The sequence below is a fragment of the Lolium rigidum genome, chromosome 1 (assembly GCF_022539505.1).
Source record: "Lolium rigidum isolate FL_2022 chromosome 1, APGP_CSIRO_Lrig_0.1, whole genome shotgun sequence".
In the NCBI taxonomy this organism is placed as follows: domain Eukaryota; kingdom Viridiplantae; phylum Streptophyta; class Magnoliopsida; order Poales; family Poaceae; genus Lolium; species Lolium rigidum.
The window spans coordinates 341,577,150-341,599,124 of NC_061508.1; the positions used below are offsets into that span (position 1 = coordinate 341,577,150).

General features: G+C 43.9%; 1 protein-coding gene across 1 annotated transcript; it reads left to right on the plus strand.

Moving 5' to 3' along the window:
• Positions 1 to 16,393: 16,393 nt before the first annotated feature.
• Positions 16,394 to 18,086, plus strand: LOC124684476 (protein G1-like1). The gene is made up of 2 exons (XM_047218781.1): positions 16,394 to 16,543; positions 16,912 to 18,086. Exon 2 carries the CDS (start codon positions 16,938 to 16,940, stop codon positions 17,778 to 17,780), a length of 843 nt encoding a protein of 280 aa, XP_047074737.1. The 5' UTR covers positions 16,394 to 16,543; positions 16,912 to 16,937; the 3' UTR covers positions 17,781 to 18,086.
• Positions 18,087 to 21,975: the final 3,889 nt, after the last annotated feature.

The following is a 21,975-nucleotide window of genomic DNA, read 5'->3' on the forward strand; positions in this document are numbered from 1 at the left end:
GGCAGCTAGGCGGTGAAAAGACGGGTGAGGTGACGACCTTTTCCATATCGTGGAAAGAATCACCGCTCTCTGCCTGTCTGCCATCACGCCCACGAGGTGGATGTCTACCTTCAGGCCCCATGCGTACGGGTACCTCCGGCCCTTCTCTTCCCGTCGGTCTCCCAGCCTACTGCTTGTCCTGCGCGTCCTGCCTGCGACATGCATCCCCGAGCAGGTCAAGGCGAAGAGCATCTCCAGCGGTCGCACGCACACGAACCAACAGTATCTGTTTAGGTTAGGTCGGATAAAATTTGGAAAAAACTCCAGCCCAGAGAGCCCTAGCCCGCTGTGTCTGAACCGATGCATTAGGGCATCCCAGCGGCGCGACGTAAACGAGCAATCGTTTGCGCTAAGACCGAAAATGCGTCTGGCACCCTCTCCAGCGGCGCGACGTAAAGTGATTGGGCCGTCGGCAGAGACGCAAACCTACCGCAAATATGCGGTAGATTTTATTTGCGGAAGGTTTGCGTCTCTGCGGACGCTGCGCGGACGCGCAAAGTGTCCGCTCGCGTCTCCACCGGACCCGCCTGGCAGCGAGTCTGCATCGAGGGCATCGCTTCGGCGGTTAGCGCTTCCGCGTCTGCGCCACAGCCATCGCCATCAATGGCGCGGATGCCTGTTCTGCACGCGCACTGGCGGGCGGCAGCTGGGCTTATGCGCCGCCTTCAATGGCATCGTATCCGCGCGCGGCCGCCCTTAAAAGACCACCGGCCGCGTTCCTCCTTCCTGTTGGAGATATGCCCAGGAGCAATAATAAAGTGGTTATTATATATCTTTGTGTTTATGATAAATGTTTGCTTATTAACAGAAACATTGGTACATGTGTGTTATGTAAATAACAAGGAGTCCCTAGTAAACCTCTTGTATAACTAGCTTGTTGATTAATAGATGATCATGGTTTCGTGATTATGAACATTGGATGTTATTAATAACAAGGTTATGTCATTAGATGAACGATATGATGGACACACACTCAAATAAGCGTAGCATAAGATCACGTCATTAAGTTCAATTTGCTATAAGCTTTCGATACATAGTTACCTAGTCCTTCGACCATGAGATCATGTAAATCACTTATACCGGAAGGGTACTTTGATTACATCAAACGCCCATTGCGTAAATGGGTGGTTATAAAGGTGGGATTAAGTATTCGGAAAGTATGAGTTGAGGCATATGGATCAAGAGTGGGATTTGTCCATCCCGATGACGGATAGATATACTCTGGGCCCTCTCGGTGGAATGTCGTCTGATTAGCTTGCAAGCATGTGACTTGGTCACAAGAGATGACATGCCACAGTACGAGTAAAGAGTACTTGTCGGAGACGAGGTGAACAAGGTATGGAGATACCGATGATCAAACCTCGGACAGGTAAAATATCGCGTGACAAAGGGAATCGGTATCGTATGTAATTGGTTCAATCGATCACTAAGTTATCGTTGAATGTGTGGGAGCCATTATGGATCTCCAGATCCCGCTATTGGTTATTCGTCGGAGAGGAGTCTCGACCATGTCTACATAGTTCACGAACCGTAGGGTGACACACTTAAGGTTTGATATCGTTTTAAGTAGATATGGAATATGGAATGGAGTTCGAATTTTGTTCGGAGTCTCGGATGGGATCCAGGACATCACGAGGAGGTCCGGAATGGTCCGGAGAATAAGATTCATATATAGGAAGTCACTTTACAAGTTTGGAAATGATCCGGTGCATTTATGGAAGGCGCTAGAATGTTTTAGAACCTTCCGGAAGAAATCACCATGGAAGGTGGAGTCCCGGTTGGACTCCACCAACCCCAACCAGCCAACCAAGTGGGAGGGTGGACTCCATGGAGGACTCCACCTCCTTGGCCGGCCAACAAGGGGGGAAGGGGAGAGTCCCTATCCCTCTAGGTTTCGTCCATAAGGAAGTTTTTGAATTGGGGTCTTATTCGAAGACTTTGGGCAAACCCTTGGGGTTCCACCTATATAAAGAGGTGGAGAGGGAGGGGCCCGGCCACATCAAAGGCAGCCGCACCCCCAGGGCTCCCAGGCTGGCGCCCCCCTCTCCCAAACCCTAGCCGCCCCTCCTCATACACCTCCCGTAGAGCTTAGGCGAAGCCCTGCCGGAGATCTCCACCACCACCGCCACCACGCCGTCGTGCTGTCGAGATTTCGAGGAGGATCTACTACTTCCGCTTCCCGATGGAACGGGGACAAGGACGTCGTCATCAACACCGTACGTGTGACCGAGTACAGAGGTGCTGCCCGACTGTGGCATCGTCAATGTCTTCTACGCGCTTTTGAAAGCGGCAAGTGATCATCTTCTGCAACAACGAGATCTAATCTCGTAGGCTTTGGAAATCTTCGAGGGTTAGTCTCATGATCTTATCGTTGCTCCCATCTTCTTGATTGGATCTTGGCTTGTTATTCGTTCTTGCGGTAGGAAATTTTTTGTTTTCTATGCTACAAATCCCATGAGTGGTATCAGAGCCGTGTCTATGCAGAGGTTGGTTGCACGAGTAGAACACAATGGTTTTGTGGGCGTTTATGCTTTGTTGTCTTTAGTTCGTGTACTTTGCATCTTGCGGGATGGTGGGATGAAGCGGCTCGGGCTAACTTTACATGACCGCATTCATGAGATTTGCTCCACGCTCGACATGCAACTTGTGTTGCATAAGTGGCTTTGCGGGTGTCTGTCTCTCCCACCATAGTGAAGATTCAATCTACTCTTTCTATTGACAACACTAGTATCACCGTTGTGGTTCATGTTCGTAGGTAGATTGGATCTTACTCGAAAACCCTAAACCACGTAAAATATGCAAACCAAATTATAGGCGTCTAACTTGTTTTTGCAGGATTTGGTGATGTGATATGGCCATGATGTGATGATGAATATGTGTGAGATGATCATTATTGTATTGTGGCAACCGGCAGGAGCCTTATGGTTTTCTTTAAATTTCATGTTGAAGTATTATTTCAAAGTAGTTGTAGTAGTTGCTACATGGGAGCACAACCATGAAGACGGCGCCATTGACCTTGACGCTTCACCGACGATGATGGAGATCATGCCCGTTGATGATGGAGATCATGTCCGTGCTTTGGAGATGAATATCAAAGGCGCAAAGACAAAAGGGCCATATCATATCACATATGAATTGCATGTGATGTTAATCCTTTTATGCATCTTGTATTGCTTAGATCACGACGGTAGCATTATAAGATGATCCCTCTCACTAAATATCAAGATAATAAAGTGTTCATCCTTAGTATGCACCGTTGCTAAGACTTGTCGTTTCGAAGCATCACGTGATGATCGGGTGTGATAGATTCTACATGTGCATACAACGGGTGCAAGCCAGTTTTGCACACGCGGATACTAAGGTTGCCTTGACGAGCCTAGCATGTACAGACATAGTCTCGGAACACGGGATACCGAAAGGTAGAGCATGAGTCATATGATTGATATGATGAACACTTTGAGTGTTCGCCTTTGAAGCTACATCTTTTCTCGTGATGATCGGATTTGGTGTAGTGGATTTGGTTTGTGTGATCACTAAGACAATGCGAGGGATATTGTTTTGAGTGGGAGTTCACCTAGTTAATTTAAGAATTAAATTTGAACTCAATTTATCATAAACTTAGTCTAAACTCTTTGCAAATATGTTGTAGATCATGGCGTCCCCCTCCATCAATTTTAACCAGTTCCTAGAAAAAGAAAAACTTAAAAGCAATGGTAGCAACTTCACCGACTGGTTCCGTCATGTGAGGATTTTCCTCAATGGTGGAAATCTGCAATTTGTGCTCGAAGCACCGCTAGGTCCCCCACCACCTCCTGCAGTATCTGAGGACGAAAAGAATGTTTACGAGACTCGGGTGATTCGATATTCTCAAGTTCAGTGTGCCATCATGTGCAGCCTAGAGGCGGAGCTCCAAAAGCGATTTGAGCACCACGACCCATATAAGATGGTCCATGAGCTAAAAGCTATCTTTGAAACAAATGCGGCCGTTGAAAGCAATGAGGCCTCGAAACACTTCTTTGGCTGTATGATGGAAGAGGGCAGCTCCGTTAGTGAGCACGTGCTCGCTATGTCCGGGCATGCGAAGACGCTCAGTGACTTGGGGATAGTGATTCCTAACCAGCTGGGTATTCATCGTGTCCTCCAATCACCGCCACCAAGTTACAAGAACTTCTTGATGAACTACAACATGCAGAACATGAACAAAGAGTTACCTAAACTCTTCTCCATGCTGAAATCTGCTGAGATTGAGATACAGAAAGAACACCAAGTGTTGATGGTCAACAAGACCACCAGTTTCAAGAAGCAAGGCAAACCTAAGAAGGGCAACTTCAAGAAGGGCGGCAAGAAAGTTGTTGCGCCTCCTGAGAAGCCTAAGGCTGGCCCTAAACCTGATACTGAGTGCTATTACTGCAAGGAGAAGGGGCACTGGAAGCGTAATTGCCCCAAGTACATGGCTGATCTGAAGAGCGGCCTAGTCAAGAAAAAGAAAGTTTATTATATTTGATATGCATGTTATAGATGTCTATCTTACTGGTTCTCGTAGTAGTGCCTGGGTATTTGATACTGGTTCGGTTGCTCACATTTGTAACTCGAAACAGGAACTACGGAATAAACGAAGTCTATCGAGGGACGAGGTGACGATGCGCGTTGGAAATGGATCCAAGGTCGATGTGATCGCCGTCGGCACGCTCCCTCTACATCTACCTTCGGGATTAGGTTTAAACCTCAATAATTGTTATTTGGTGCCTGCGTTGAGCATGAACATTATATCTGGATCTTGTTTAATGCAAGACGGTTATTCATTTAAGTGATAATTCTGATATGTGGCATTGTCGTCTTGGTCATATTGGAGTGAAACGCATGAAGAAACTCCATTCCGGTGGACTTCTTGAGTCACTTGACTTTGTGTCATTTGATAGATGCGAAGCATGTCTAATGGGAAAAATGACAAGGACTCCATTCTCTGGTACAATGGAGCGAGCTACGGACTTATTGGAAATCATACATACCGATGTGTGCGGACCAATGAGTGTAGCATCGCGCGGTGGTTATCGTTTTGTTCTAACCTTCACGGATGATCTGAGTAGATATGGGTATATCTATTTCATGAAACATAAGTCCAAAACTTTCGAAAAGTTTAAGGAATTCCAAAGTGAAGTAGAAAATCAACTTAACAAGAAGATTAAGTTTCTGCGTTCTGATCGTGGAGGCGAATATCTGAGTCATGAGTTTGGCATGCATTTAAAGAAATGCGGAATACTTTCACAGTTGACACCGCCGGGAACACCACAACGCAATGGTGTGTCCGAACGTCGTAATCGAACTCTCTTAGATATGGTTCGTTCTATGATGTCTCTTACTGATTTGCCGTTATCGTTTTGGGGTTACGCATTAGATACAGCCACATTCACTTTAAATAGGGCACCATCTAAATCCGTTGAAACGACACCGTATGAATTGTGGTTTGGGAAGAAACCTAAGTTGTCGTTCCTTAAAGTTTGGGGTTGCGAAGCTTATGTAAAAAAGTTATAGCTTGACAAGCTAGAACCCAAAGCGAAGAAATGCGTCTTCATAGGATACCCTAAAGAAACTATTGGGTACACTTTCTATCACAGATCCGAAGGCAAAATCTTTGTTGCTAAGAACGGATCCTTTCTTGAGAAGGAGTTTCTCACTAAAGAAGTGACTGGAAGGAAAGTAGAACTCGACGAGGTTATTGAACCTTCTCTCATAGATCAGAGTAGCAGCGATGCGGAAGATGTTCCTATGCAGTCTGCACCGATAGGAGAAGAAGCAAATGATAATGATCATGAAACTTCGAACGAGGAAGCTACTGAATCTCGCAGATCGACGAGGGAGTATACCACTCCTGATTGGTATGATCCCTGTCTAAATGTCATGATTGTGGACAACAATGATGAAGACCCTGCGACGTATGAAGAAGCGATGATGAGCCCAGATTCCAACAAATGGCAAGAAGCCATGAAATCCGAAATGAGATCCATGTATGATAACAAAGTGTGGACTTTGGTAGACTTACCTGATAGCCGCAAAAATATTGGAATCTGAGCATGGCACCAAAAATATTGTGCCTCCAGTTGATCGCCCATCATGATGATGGACTACTACTACAACTCAACAATAGGAAGTAAAAATACTTTAGGCCTTGACCATATAATATTACAAGCCCCCTTGCAACATAAACCTAGAGGCCTCAAGTTTATCTCTTGCAAAATTTACGTGGATGCTAGGGCTTTCACAAAAGAATCGTTTCTTATCTATGAACTTTCAACCACAACATCGATTAAGTAATTGTCTATATTACACCCCTTTCGGCCCTTAGTTGCAAATGTCATATCAACTAATGTAAGGGAGATAGACACCCAAAGCCGCATATATGGTAAAAGCCATATATCAAGTGTGGAATTAATCTCGCTTAAGAGAATGCGTAAGCTCCGTCGGGGCCACTTCATCAAACAATGCTACGATATGATCAAGTGCACATGAGAGGTAACAATTATGGAATCAATGCACATATTCAACATGTGTTCTAACCTTACAAACATGACTTCATATAGGGGAGAGGGGGTGGCCGACCAAGGGAGGGTCGGCGAAGGCCAAGGTGGGCCTAGCCCCAAACCCAAACCCTAGCCGCACCCCCATCCCTATCCATTAAGGGGAGGGGCGTCGACCCTTAATGGACACCACTCCGGGAGGGGCCCATTAAGTTGGGATACTCCTTATTTAATTTGAAAAAATATTTAGTGGCAATTCATTTAACTAATATATAGTACATATTATTTAATTCCCACCGATCCGAAACACCTTTAGAACCACTTTGAACTTCCTTCGGATTGACCGGGAACCTTTTCGGTTCTCTCTTCTCTATTCTCTGGTGTTTCCAATGATACCAAAACCATCTCTAAGCATCACCGAACCCTTAAGTATGTTACCCTATGGTTCATGAACAATACAGACATGATCTAGGCGCCTCTCCGATCAGTGATCATCAATGGGACATGGACGCCCATGATGACCGCTGTGAATTCCACGAATATACATGTTGTTGAACCATAACGTTGAGTCATATCCCTTTGTTACTTCAATACTAATCTTGTCTCAGATCTGATCATTGGTATCACCATACCCAATTCACTATCGTTACCAACAAGGTTATTGATGGCGTGTATTTCACACGTTCGTTGGGCAACCCCAAGAGGAAGGTATGATGCGCACAGCAGCAAGTTTTCCCTCAGAAAGAAACCAAGGTTTATCGAACCAGGAGGAGCCAAGAAGCACGTTGAAGGTTGATGGCGGCGGGATGTAGTGCGGCGCAACACCGGAGATTCCGGCGCCAACGTGGAACTCGCACAACACAACCAAAGTACTTTGCCCCAACGAAACGAGTGAGGTTGTAAATCTCACTGGCTTGTCTGTAACAAAGGATTAACCATATTGTGTGGAAGATGATTGTTTGCGGAGAAAACGAGTAAAAACAAGTATTGCGACGAGATTTGTATTTCGGTATTAAAGAATGGACCGGGGTCCACAGTTCACTAGAGGTGTCTCTCCCATAAGATAAAAGCATGTTGGGTGAACAAATTACGGTCGGGCAATTGACAAATAAAGAGAGCATAACAATGCACATACATGACATGATAAGTATAGTGAGATTTAATTGGGCATTACGACAAAGTACATAGACCGCCATCCAAGTGCATCTATGCCTAAAAGTCCACCTTCGAGGTTATCATCCGAACCCCCTCCGGTATTAAGTTGCAAACAACAGACAATTGCATTAAGTATGGTGCGTAATGTAATCAACAACTACATCCTTAGACATAGCATCAATGTTTTATCCCTAGTGGCAACGAGCACAACACAACCTTAGAACTTTACGTCCATTGTCCCAGGTGTCAATGCGGGCATGAACCCACTATCGAGCATAAGTACTCCCTCTTGGAGTTAAAAGTAAAAACTTGGCCGAGCCTCTACTAGAAACGGAGAGCATGCAAGATCATAAACAACACATGTATAATAACTTGATAATTAACATGACATAGTATTCTCTATCCATCGGATCCCGACAAACACAACATATAGAATTACGGATAGATGATCTTGATCATGTTAGGCAGCTCACAAGATCCAGACAATGATAGCACAATGGGGAGAAGACAACCATCTAGCTACTGCTATGGACCCATAGTCCAGGGGTAGACTACTCACTCATCACTCCGGAGGCGACCATGGCGGTGTAGAGTCCTCCGGGAGATGATTCCCCTCTCCGGCGAGGGTGCGGGAGGCGATCTCCTGGATCCCCGAGATGGGATCGGCGGCGACGAGCGTCTCGGTAGGGTTTTCCGTATCGTGGCTCTCGGAGTGGGGGTTTCGTCACGGAGGCTTTAAGTAGGCGGAAGGGCAAGTCAAGAGGCGGCACGGGGGGCCCACACCATAGGCCGGCGCGGCCAGGGGTGGGGCCGCGCCGCCCTAGGGTTTGGCCACCCCGTGGCCCCTCTTCGTCTCATCTTCGGACTTCTGGAAGCTTCGTGGAAAAATAGGCCCCTGGGCTTTGATTTCGTCCAATTCCGAGAATATTTCGTTACTAGGATTTCTGAAACCAAAAACAGCGGAAAACAGCAAGCGGCACTTCGGCATCTTGTTAATAGGTTAGTTCCGGAAAATGAACGAATATGACATAAAGTGTGCATAAAACATGTAGGTATCATCAATAATATGGCATAGAACATAAGAAATTATCGATACGTCGGAGACGTATCAAGCATCCCAAGCTTAGTTACGCTCGTCCCGAGCGAGGTAAAACGATAACAAAGATAATTTACGAAGTGATATGCCATCATAACCTTGATCATACTATTTGTAAACATATGTAGTGGATGCAGCGATCAAAACAATGGTGATGACATGAGTAAACAAGTGAATCATAAAGCAAAGACTTTTCATGAATAGTACTTCAAGACAAGTATTAATAAGTCTTGCATAAGAGTTAACTCATAAAGCAATAAATCAAAGTAAAGGTATTGAAGCAACACAAAGGAAGATTAACTTTCAGCGGTTGCTTTCAACTTGTAACATATATATCTCATGGATAATAGTCAACATAGAGTAATATAACAAGTACAATATGCAAGTATGTAGGAATCAATGCACGGTTCACACAAGTGTTTGCTTCTTGAGGTGGAGAGAGATAGGTGAACTGACTCAACATAAAAGTAAAGAGAATGGTCCTTCAAAGAGGAAAGCATTGATTGCTATATTTGTGCTAGAGCTTTTATTTTGAAAACATGAAACAATTTTGTCAACGGTAGTAATAAAGCATATGAGTTATGTACATTATATCTTACAAGTTGCAAGTCTCATGCATAGTATACTAATAGTGCCCGCACCTTGTCCTAATTAACTTGGACTACCGGATCTTTGCAATGCACATGTTTTGTCCAAGTGTCACAATGGGGTACCTCCATGCCGCTCTGTACAAAGGTCTAAGGAGAAAGCTCGCATTTTGGATTTCTCGCTTTTGATTATTCTCAACTTAGACATCCATACCGGGACAACATGGACAACGAGATAATGGACTCCTCTTTTATGCATAAGCATGTGGCAACAATTATTATTCTCATATGAGATTGAGGATATGTGTCCAAACTGAAACTTCCACCATGAATCATGGCTTTAGTTAGCGGCCCAAAGTTCTTCTCTAACAACATGCATGCTCCAACCATGAAGGTGGTAGATCTCTCTTGCTTCGAGACAAGACGGACATGCATAGCAACTCACATGATATCCAACAAGAAATAGTTGATGGCGTCCCCGAAACATGGTTACCGCTCAACAAGCAACTTAATAAGAGATAAAGTGCATAAGTACATATTCAATACTACAATAGTTTTTAAGCTATTTGTCCCATGAGCTATATATTGCAAAGGTGAATGATGGAATTTTAAAGGTAGCACTCAAGCAATTTACTTTGGAATGGCGGGTAAATACCATGTAGTAGGTAGGTATGGTGGACACAAATGGCATAGTGGTTGGCTCAAGTATTTTGGATGCATGAGAAGTATTCCCTCTCGATACAAGGTTTAGGCTAGCAAGGTTATTTGAAACAAACACAAGGATGAACGGTACAGCAAAACTCACATAAAAGACATATGGTAAACATTATAAGACTCCATACCGTCTTCCTTGTTGTTCAAAACTCAATACTAGATGTTATCTAGACTCTAGAGAAACCAAATATGCAAACCAAATTAGCAAGCTCTAAGTATTTCTTCATTAATGGGTGCAAAGTATATGATGCAAGAGCTTAAACATGAGCACAACAATTGCCAAGTATCAAATTATCCAAGACATTTTAGAGTTACTACATGTAGCATTTTCCAATTCCAACCATATAACAATTTAACGAAGGAGAAACTTCGCCATGAATACTATGAGTAGAACCTAAGGACATATTTGTCCATATGCAACAGCGGAGCGTGTCTCTCTCCCATAAAGTGAATGCTAGGATCCATTTTATTCAAACAAAACAAAAAACAAAAACAAACCGACGCTCCAAGCAAAGTACATAAGATGTGGCCGAATAAAAATATAGTTTCGGGGGAGGAACTCGATAATGTTGTTGATGAAGAAGGGGATGCCTTGGGCATCCCCAAGCTTAGACGCTTGAGTATTCTTAATATATGCAGGGGTGAACCACCGGGGCATCCCCAAGCTTAGAGCTTTCACTCTCCTTGATCATATTGCATCATACTCCTCTCTTGATCCTTGAAAACTTCCTCCACACCAAACTCGAAACAACTCATTAGAGGGTTAGTGCATAATAAAAATTCACATGTTCAGAGGTGACACAATCATTCTTAACACTTCTGGACATTGCATAAAGCTACTTGGACATTAATGGATCAAAGAAATTCATCCAACATAGCAAAAGAGGCAATGCGAAATAAAAGACAGAATCTGTCAAAACAGAACAGTCCGTAAAGATGGATTTTATTAGGCCACCAGACTTGCTCAAACGAAAATGCTCAAATTGAATGAAAGTTGCGTACATATCTGAGGATCACTCACGTAAATTGGCATAATTTTCTGAGTTACCTACAGCGAATTAGACCCAGATTCGTGACAGCAAAGAAATCTGTTTCTGCGCAGTAATCCAAATCTAGTACTTACTTTTCTATCAAAGACTTTACTTGGCACAACAAAACATAAAACTAAGATAAGGAGAGGTTGCTACAGTAGTAAACAACTTCCAAGACACAAATATAAAACAAAGTACTGTAGGTAAAAACATGGGTTGTCTCCCATAAGCGCTTTTCTTTAACGCCTTTCAGCTAGGCGCAAAAAGTGTAACTCAAGTATTATCGAAGGGTGGTGCGTCAACCTTACCTTGGGCTTTACCCTTACTTTTCTTATTGTTTTTCCTTCCCTTTGGTTTAGGGAATATATGATTTCCCCCTGACATAGAGGTGAATTTCAGAGTGCCTTTTCCCACATCAATGATTTGCTCCCAATAGTTTCAACGGGGATCTCCCAAGTATGATTTTTCTGTTTCAATAACAAGATAATCAATGGATATTGTTCTTCCAAGAATGGTTGTATGCACACCTGCAGCTACTCCCTTAGGAATTATAATAGAGTTATCAATGAGAGTTATCTCTTCTCCTCCTTCATCGACTCCCCAAAGTTTTAAAGATATATAAATGCTTTCAGGCATAAGGCAAAATTCATACATAATATCACAGTAGGCATGAAGAGTTCGATCACCGATAACAATTTTAACGAGCGGGATCCCATAATGAAAGTTCAGAATTCACTAAAACTTGATCAAGACGGTTACGAATGTATCCATAATTTTCATTTAAGCGAGATGCACTTGTCTCAAGAGTATTTAATCTATTATGAATGCTTGATAAGGGTCTGAATCAAAATTATTAGCTGAATCATGTGATGCAACCAACTTCTTTATGGCATTAAAAGCTTGATCCCCATTGCAATGGAGGAAATCTCCTCCCACTAAAGTATCCAAAGCATATCTATAGCGAACCATAAGACGAAAATAAAAATTACTAAGGAGCAAACTTAGAGTCATTTGAGGTTCAGTTTCACGATAAGAAGTAAAAATTCTAGACCAAGCATCCTTAAAACTCTCCTCATCCCCTTGTTTAAAAGTGAAAACTAATTCTTCAGGCGAAGAAGTAACAGGTTCAGAGCTAGACATGGTAACAAAAGTAAAATTTTTTTTTTGTATTTTTAATATAGAGTGCAAGACAGCAAATAAAGCAAACTAGATAAAGTAAATGCAAGTAAACTAATTTTTTTGTGTTTTTGATATAGCAAACAAGACAGTAAATAAAGTAAAGCTAGCAACTAATTTTTTTGTGTTTTGATATAATGCAGCAAACAAAGTAGTAAATAAAATAAAGCAAGACAAAAACAAAGTAAAGAGATTGAGAAGTGGAGACTCCCCTTGCGGCGTGTCTTGATCTCCCCGGCAACGGCGCCGAGAAAATATGCTTGATGGCGTGTATTTCACACGTCCGTTGGGCAACCCCAAGAGGAAGGTATGATGCGCACGGCGGCAAGTTTTCCCTCGAGAAAGAAACCAAGGTTTATCGAACCGGGAGGAGCCAAGAAGCACGTTGAAGGTTGATGGCGGCGGGATGTAGTGCGGCGCAACACCGGAGATTCCGGCGCCAACGTGGAACTCGCACAACACAACCAAAGTACTTTGCCCCAACGAAACGGTGAGGTTGTAAATCTCACCGGCTTGCTGTAACAAAGGATTAACCGTATTGTGTGGAAGATGATTGTTTGCGAGAGAAAACAGTAAAAACAAGTATTGCGACAGATTTGTATTTCGGTATTAAAGAATGGACCGGGGTCCACAGTTCACTAGAGGTGTCTCTCCCATAAGATAAAAGCATGTTGGGTGAACAAATTACAGTCGGACAATTGACAAATAAAGAGAGCATAACAATGCACATACATGACATGATAAGTATAGTGAGATTTAATTGGGCATTACGACAAAGTAAATAGACTGCCATCCAACTGCATCTATGCCTAAAAAGTCCACCTTCAGGTTATCATCCGAACCCCCTCCAGTATTAAGTTGCAAACAACAGACAATTGCATTAAGTATGGTGCGTAATGTAATCAACAACTACATCCTTAGACATAGCATCAATGTTTTATCCCTAGTGGCAACGACACAACACAACCTTAGAACTTTCGTCATCTGTCCCGAGTGTCAATGCGGGCATGAACCCACTATCGAGCATAAGTACTCCCTCTTGGAGTTAAAAGTAAAAACTTGGCCGAGCCTCTACTAGAAACGGAGAGCATGCAAGATCATAAACAACACATGTATAATAACTTGATAATTAACATGACATAGTATTCTCTATCCATCGGATCCCGACAAACACAACATATAGAATTACGGATAGATGATCTTGATCATGTTAGGCAGCTCACAAGATCCGACAATGATAGCACAATGGGGAGAAGACAACCATCTAGCTACTGCTATGGACCCATAGTCCGGGGGTAGACTACTCACTCATCACTCCGGAGGCGACCATGGCGGTGTAGAGTCCTCCGGGAGATGATTCCCCTCTCCGGCGGGGTGCGGAGGCGATCTCTGGATCCCCCGAGATGGGATCGGCGGCGACGGCGTCTCGGTAAGGTTTTCCGTATCGTGACTCTCGGTACCGGGGGTTTCGTCACGGAGGCTTTAAGTAGGCGGAAGGGCAAGTCAAGAGGCGGCACGGGGGCCCACACCATAGGCCGGCGCGGCCGGGGGTGGGGCCGCGCCGCCCTAGGGTTTGGCCACCCCGTGGCCCCTCTTCGTCTCATCTTCGGACTTCCGGAAGCTTCGTGGAAAAATAGGCCCCTGGGCTTTGATTTCGTCCAATTCCGAGAATATTTCGTTACTAGGATTTACGAAACCAAAAACAGCAGAAAACGAGCAAGCGGCACTTCGGCATCTTGTTAATAGGTTAGTTCCAGAAAATGCACGAATATGACATAAAGTGTGCATAAAACATGTAGGTATCATCAATAATATGGCATAGAACATAAGAAATTATCGATACGTCGGAGACGTATCAGTTATTCAACTTGTTCCCGTGATATTCTGTTCTCATGCCTAGTCATACACTGCGGTGCTTCATGGATGTAATCCCGCCGTGTGGGATTAGAGTATCTTTCTGTCACGTGGATGAACAAATCGCGATCTTGATACATATGCATCAGCCTACCCCTTTAGAATACCTGAGGGACGCCTTTATGATCACCCTGCTACGGTGTGACGGTTGATGTAGTCGAGGCAGGCTCTAGTGATAGTGATTAGATATGATCTCACGGTCTAAGGAGTAGGTTACTACGCTTTCATAATTATCACAACAATGGACTTTGTGACTTGATCGTGTTGCAATAATTATATGTCATCATACCATTTACCTAATGATATGATTCCATTGTCAATTGACATGTATTTCCATGATCGGGAAACCTCGATCATCAGATGACCAATGATATATTTCGCACATAGGCTCACTAGGGACTCTGGTTTGTTTACATACCACACGTGTATCAATGTTTTCGATTAATATAGCATGAAATAAAACTTATTATGAACTGTTGACATATAACCTTAAATACTTTTTATTATTTGCCTCTAGGGCACTATCTCCAGCAATTGATGCCTACATCCTGACATAGACGGCAGTGATTTTTTATGTAGATCTTCGTCTTAGATGTTGTGGTAGCACGGGCCCTACCTTTTCATGTCATGATGTTTGGAGTGTCTGCTCCATGTTTGTCACATCTGACCGTCTACTCCCTTTACTCTCTTCCTTGTCCATGGTTGTGTAGTGCGATGCCGATGCTTCCATAGAAGTTCTAGGCTTCCTGTGATTTCTTAGTTCATCCTATTGATGAACCGGTACTTGGTCATGCTACTAGACAGTGGTTGCAGCTCTCTATGGTGCTTAACTACATAAATTTGTCCTTGTTTCCTCTACAATGTTGCCTAAGATGGTTTTCTAAGATTGCTATCCTTGTTGCCTAAGATTGAGTTGTTATGTTTCCTAAGAAATGCTTGCCTTTGCCTATGGGTGTTTGTTGAGGGATCTTTTAAGATGTGTGCTGCTCTATGTTCCCTCTATTTTGATTAAGAAGCTCCCGAGAAGATTGTTACTTGTTCTTTCAGGAGTTCCTCGTTGAAGTACAAACTTTGGATTGTACATAAAAATGGAATGATCATTTGGTGAATCCAACATTTAACATAACACTATGTTTTTGAGTTTTTATTGGTGTGTAGGTTTGGAAGATAAAGTGGTGATAATGGAGAAGATCAAGTGAGAACGGTGGTGCTGGTAGATAGCTTGGTGCAGGATAAATAGGGGTTTTTGTATTCTTCTTTTTCTTTTTCATTTAGGGCTTTGTGTGCAATCCTATTTCTGGATGATTCCAGAGTGTAAGTGACTATGTGATGATTGGAAAATGATAGAGGATAAATTTCCGAGGATTTTGGTAACAATTTTATATTTTGTGATTTATATTTATTTATTTATCTATATTTGAATTTTGGCTCCAATTATTATTTAAATTCAGATTTGAAATTTGAATCATGGGTACCATTGTTATATATGAATATGAGTTGATCTAGTACTGGAAATGTATTCTTATGGTTTGATACGGTTTGTAGGAACATTTGAATCAAAGACTTAGGGTTCTGATTCAAATTATTTGAATTCAAGTTTGACTTTGTCAAAATTCAATTTTGAATTTAATTTTTTTGAAATTTGTTCTTTTGGTTTAAGGCTATTATTGCGGAAGGTTAATCACTGGACGCAACAAGTTCAGGCTTTCAAGTTTCAGTTTATCCTACATTTTTTAAGATGTTCAAAGGACATGCAAAAATTAAAATTTCAAATCCCAGTGCTGCTTGACTTAGGTCAACTTTAACACTGAAGTTTAAATTTGGTCGTCTTGATAATTCTTAAAGCTAGAAGTTCCAAAATTTGAATGCGACCGGGCGTATACATACGGGTACGTACGTACGTAGATACATATATACATACATCAGGAGCTCTGTTGCACCTGCCGTGGCCTTAAATGATTGGGGTCACCGCCACCGGTCAGGTCGGTCTACGTCTCCTCACTCTCTTTCTCGGCATCAACCTCCCCACAACTCAATTCCGTCCCCTCAAGCCACCTTTCCCACGGCTCCCCTCTCCTCTAGCTTACCCCGTGCCGTGGCTATCTACCTACCTATATACACACCCCCGCCCACCCTACCTCTCCTCCTCCTCCCCTCCACCACAACCTCCTGCGCGCGCGCGCGCTTGCAATTCACACCATCGATCCGTCTCCGTCTCCCCGTCCGATCACCTGCACACAGCCGCGCGGCCAGCTACCTTTTCGCCGGCCGGCCTAGCTCGTCGGTATCCCGGCCCTGCGCTCTCGTACGTGCCAGGTGAGATGTGTGACCGGTCTCTCTTGCTCTTCTTCCCACCCCTTCTAGCTAGCTAGCTTCTTGCACAGGCCAGTGAGCTGACGGGGCGTCAGTTTCTTGGCTCCTGCTGCTGCAGCTGAGTTCAGATTCAGGCCGTCTTCGTCTGGGCCTGTACCGTACGAGAGCTATCTCAGGACCAGCTGCTGATCGATCCATTAAGATTCCCCCTCTAGCAAACCCTAGGCCCCAATTCCGTGTCTCCTCAATACTAAGCTCCAACTGCTAGACTCCGGCTTGCCGATGCTAGCAACAGTGTGAAAATTACGGAAATTAAGATGTTCTTCTGCCTAAGCTGCTTTGTACTAACGGATGGTCTCGCGCGCATGCAGATCTGAGGTCAAAGGAAGAAGGCGGCATGCAGGGAGTGGCGGGGGCGACCGCGGCCGACAGCCCTGGCGGCGGACCGGAGGCGGCGCCACGGCCGAGCCGGTACGAGTCGCAGAAGCGGCGGGACTGGCACACCTTTGGCCAGTACCTGCGCAACCACCGCCCGCCGCTGGAGCTCGGGCGGTGCAGCGGCGCGCACGTGCTGGAGTTCCTCCGCTACCTCGACCAGTTCGGCAAGACCAAGGTCCACGCCAACGGCTGCCCCTTCTTCGGCCACCCGTCGCCGCCGGCGCCGTGCCCGTGCCCGCTCCGCCAGGCCTGGGGCAGCCTCGACGCGCTCGTCGGCCGCCTCCGCGCCGCCTTCGAGGAGCACGGCGGCAGGCCCGAGGCCAACCCGTTCGGCGCGCGCGCCGTGCGGCTCTACCTCCGCGAGGTCCGCGACTCCCAGGCCAAGGCCCGCGGCATCGCCTACGAGAAGAAGCGCCGGAAGCGTCCGCCGCAGTCGTCGGCGTCGCAGAAGGCCGCAAAGGCTGCGCCTTCCCCACCACCACCCGCCTCCATCTCCATGCATGCAGCGCCCGCCGCGCAGGAGAGAGCGCCGGAGGTCATCGTCGCGCGTGCAGTGCCGGCGCAGGGGCACTACTTCATCCCGCACCCGCAGCACTTCATGCACGGCCATTTCTTCATGCCAGGCGTCGGCGGCCACGAGGACACTGCGGCGGCGAGCAGCTCCAGCGGCAACAGCAACGGCAACAGCAATGGCCACAGCGCCGGCGCAGGCGCCGGCGACGAGATAGCCATGGCGATGGCGGCAGCGGCGGCGGAGGCGCACGCGGCGGGGTGCATGCTGCCGCTCTCCGTCTTCAACTAGCTAGCTAAGCCGATCCATCAAGCAAGGTAGGGCTTGATTAATTAATTAATTCCAAGGTTTATATGTCTAGCCGTAATCTTGATCAGTGGAAACCATGGATGGATGCCATTGATCGACCGATCGATCAACACGCGCTTGTGTATGTACTGTTGTTCTTACGACACTGTTCATCTTTTGGCTACATTTCCTGCTGGGAATTAGTGCTACTTCCCCCTTTCTACTGTAGGGTTTCTAGTACCGTTCTTGCTTGGTTGATTTATGTATGCAATGGTGAAGATATAAAATCAATCCAGTGATCCTTTGAAATGCAAGCTAAGGGGATTCGGTCGACTGCCAACTAGCTTGTCCTCAGCTTGTGATCGATCGTTGCATGGTTTGATTTGTTGAGTTCTTCATGCTGTCAAAGAGGGTTGGCCATCTGTTGCTTGTTTGTTCATGCATCACTAGTGGCAATTGCCATTTGCATTTCTTCGGAAATTTCATATGCCGTGCACGCTTAATTAATCTGAGAATATTAGTTGAACACCTTGGAAATTCCATGCCGTGCCACCAAATGATAGTACTTTTTTGTTATGGTTTATTCGTGGGTAATTAATTATACATTTTCAATCTTCTTTTCGTATTCTGTTTATGCTTTTGATGCATATATTTCCTTGTTTTTACTTGAAGATATAGCTTGGTTCATATGATATGATCTTGGTTGTTTGCTTCAAATTGTTTTGAACATTTCACACAACGTCCCATGGATGAAACTTTGAAAAAAAATTAGAGATGGATGGAACTTTGATTTGGTGTACCATGAATATATGAGGTCGTTATACAAAATGGTAGCGTCCGAAGGATTGAATCTCAATGTTCTTGGTTATTGAATCAGATGGGGCCAGGTTCCGAAATTCCCCTCTACACGGGAAGGCCGAGCTCTTAGACTACCCTCTTTATTTTAGAAGTTCAGAAAAAAGTAGATTTTTCCAAAATATATGATAAGAAAGTTTAGATATAGTCAACATGCTTGTAAAATCTCTGGAAAACTTTATGTATTATAGGCTACACAAAATATGTTTTTTTTTTGTTTTGAACTAAGGCGCTCGTATCCCGACAGCCAATTAGATACTCCCTCCGTCCTAAAATGTAAGGCGCCTAAAGTTTAGTTAAAAGTCAACATATCTTAAGTTTGATTAAATTTATACGTAAAAATATAAATATTCATAATGCCAAATAAATATCAATAGATTCACCACAAAGTATACTTTCTCAAAATGTCCATTTGATATTGTAGATATCCATATATACTTTCTCAAAATGTCCATTTAGTATTGTAGATATCTATATTTTTTTTGTATAAACTTAATCATACTTAGAAGATGATGACTCTTAGCCAAATCTTAGACGCCTTATATTTTGGGACAGAGGGAGTAGAAGAGAGTGCTCCACTTTATAAGAAAATTGGAAACATGCATTACTCACTAGATTCACATGTACACTCACTGTTATTTTTGCCGAGGCTAAAATACTACATTCAATTTTTTTTCAGATTAGTTCAACTATGAAAATTGATTTCCAACTTTTTTGACAAATAAAGTGTCCGTTTGGTGCTCTTGGATTTCCATCTTCCAGAGGAAGCTACACCAATCTTTCATTGAACTTTTTTTTTTCGAAAAAATACCAATCCACATACGCTCATAAATACGTACATGCACTTATCTTTATTAATGTATTCACGCATACCCTGATTTTATGAGCAGACTGAATCTAAGAAACTAATTCGACGGATTTCGAGATTGACGAAGTCACCACAAACGCCCCGCTATCTACGAAAGATCATATCCTACTGAAAGATATTTCGTTTTTATAAGACAACAAAGTATCAAACATTGTTGGTTCTCTCACTGAATTATTAATTTGCACATGTGACAACCGCTATATTTAACACGTACAATTTTGTTCTTATACAACCGAAGTATATACACCCACCAGTTTCATCGTGTAGGATAGTCATGGTGAATTCATACACCATTGCAAGAAAATTACCAGTAGTTATTAAGAAGACGCTAATTGAGTTTCTAAAAACAAACATCCACATTCTTTCTCAGCTCACGAAAAATCCTATGTAGCATCTTCTACAAACAACTAGCATCAAGTTGTTTTAGTTTCGTAAAAAAAAACACAAGTTGTTTTACGTGCCGTGCCTTTGAGAAGAAACTGCCATGCTTGTTCACGTGGCGTGCTTAGAAGTCTTCTACTCCGTATTTTAAAATTTTCAAGATATTCACATTGGCCCACTGATTATGATTTGTAAGTTTTTACACCACTGGTGTCAGGAACATAATTATGTATAAACGATGGCCGTTTCTCATAAAATAATGTTTAAACACTTAAAATTTATTCGAAAAGATGCTTAAACAAAATCCAACTCAAAATCCGTACCTTGATGACCTTGCATAGTATCTGCACCATAACCAGGTAAAATTAGCTCAGATGTAGTAGGTGTTACCTGCGGTATCTTTGAACAAGACATTATACATATACCGATGGGGTTGGGGAGAATATCCCGTGGAAACTTTATTATATATAGTGAAAATAAATGAAAAATATGTTTCGAAGTTTCCAAAAATGGTGGAAAAAATATAGTATGTTAAGGAGATGATGTTTTACGAAAATGTTAAGTTCGATGTTCAAAATCAAATTCATTTGGGAGGTGTCAAGAAATAGAATTTAACAAATGAATAGTAACAAAAGTACAAATCATGCCTAATATGATTTTTTAATAGTCAAACATGTTTTGAACGTACTTTATCGTAGCTTACGCTAGATATTTTCCCTTCCGTTTGTTAGATGAATATGCTACCAAGTTTTGATATCTTTAAATAAAAGTTTTTTTTTAATCCACTAATTCATAATCCCAGTTTCTGAGATCTTACGAAAAGTTGGATTTTCTACTTTTCTTATTATCTCATATGGGGATACTTGGTTATTCTTTCCAACCGGTAAATGGGAATATCTTCAATTAAAACACACATGTGTTGTCCCGCCTTAACCCTAGCCACGCCACCCCCTTCCAGGGAGGCAAAGGCAGAAAAAATGTTTGTTGTGGGGAGGGGGGATTTTCCCTTTTACAAATTGTTAGGAGGGTTAAACTAGTAAAATAAAGAAATTGTAGGGGTTTTAAGGAAGAAACAAAGGGATATAACAAAAATAAGTGCATGTTAGGTGGCCCAAGGCCTATGTTGGTCCTATGTCTCGACCGGTGCCCCCATCACCTCTCTCACCGATGCTAGAGGAGGCCACTAGGCAAATCACGTGCAACGCTAGTGGTGGCGGGGATGTCCCCCCCCCCCCCACACACACACACACACATGGCGCCGTGGGGTGGCTCAGATCGGGCGGTGGCCTCCTGTGGTAGCAACGGCTAGCGTGGCTACTTGGGCAGGGCGGTGGGGTGGACAATACTTGTCGATGTGGCTTGTCGGCGGAAACCTCAGATTTGGTACCCCAGGTCATACGATCAAGGATAGAGCAAAAAAAAATCGTATAACGGGGGCTAGTTGAGCATTATGCAACTTAGAGAGGGCCCTAGAGGCTATGTTTGGTTAATATGGAGACTAACTACACATAATATGTGGGGGCTTTCACACGAATAAAAAGCAGACATGAGAGCGGCCATGGCCCTAGCTCGCCCATACTAGCTGCGTCCGTGCTTTCAGCAATGGTATCCAGACCATGACCCTCTTGGGGGCATCGTTTCTGGATTTGGAAGTGGCTGGAGGGTCCCGTGGTGCATCGGTGGCAATGGTGGAGTGATTTCATCTTGCACAGAGTCTTCTTTGCATGTGTCAAGTCATGATTGCCCGTACGTTTCTACGTTTAGCATGTTTCCAGTATGTAGGTGTTACGCTCGACATATCTTCTAGAGGCTTCAACTGAAGTCGGCTAGCGGGTCTCGATGGCATGGTGCCAAGGGGTCTCAGCGGGGACCGTATGTGTGTATCGGTGATCATGCGCATGACAGTGGTGTTGTTTGGAAGTTGGCACCATGGTGGTATCGGTCGCTTGCCTAGTGTGGGACCATTTGGTTTCAGGATGGAGCGGCGCGAAGCTCTGCTATATGTTGCCATCATGGGACATGACTTTTTGGTTCCATGGTGAAGTCCGAGGCGGAGAATGGCATGGAAGTCGAGTTTTGAAGTGTAATGCTAGT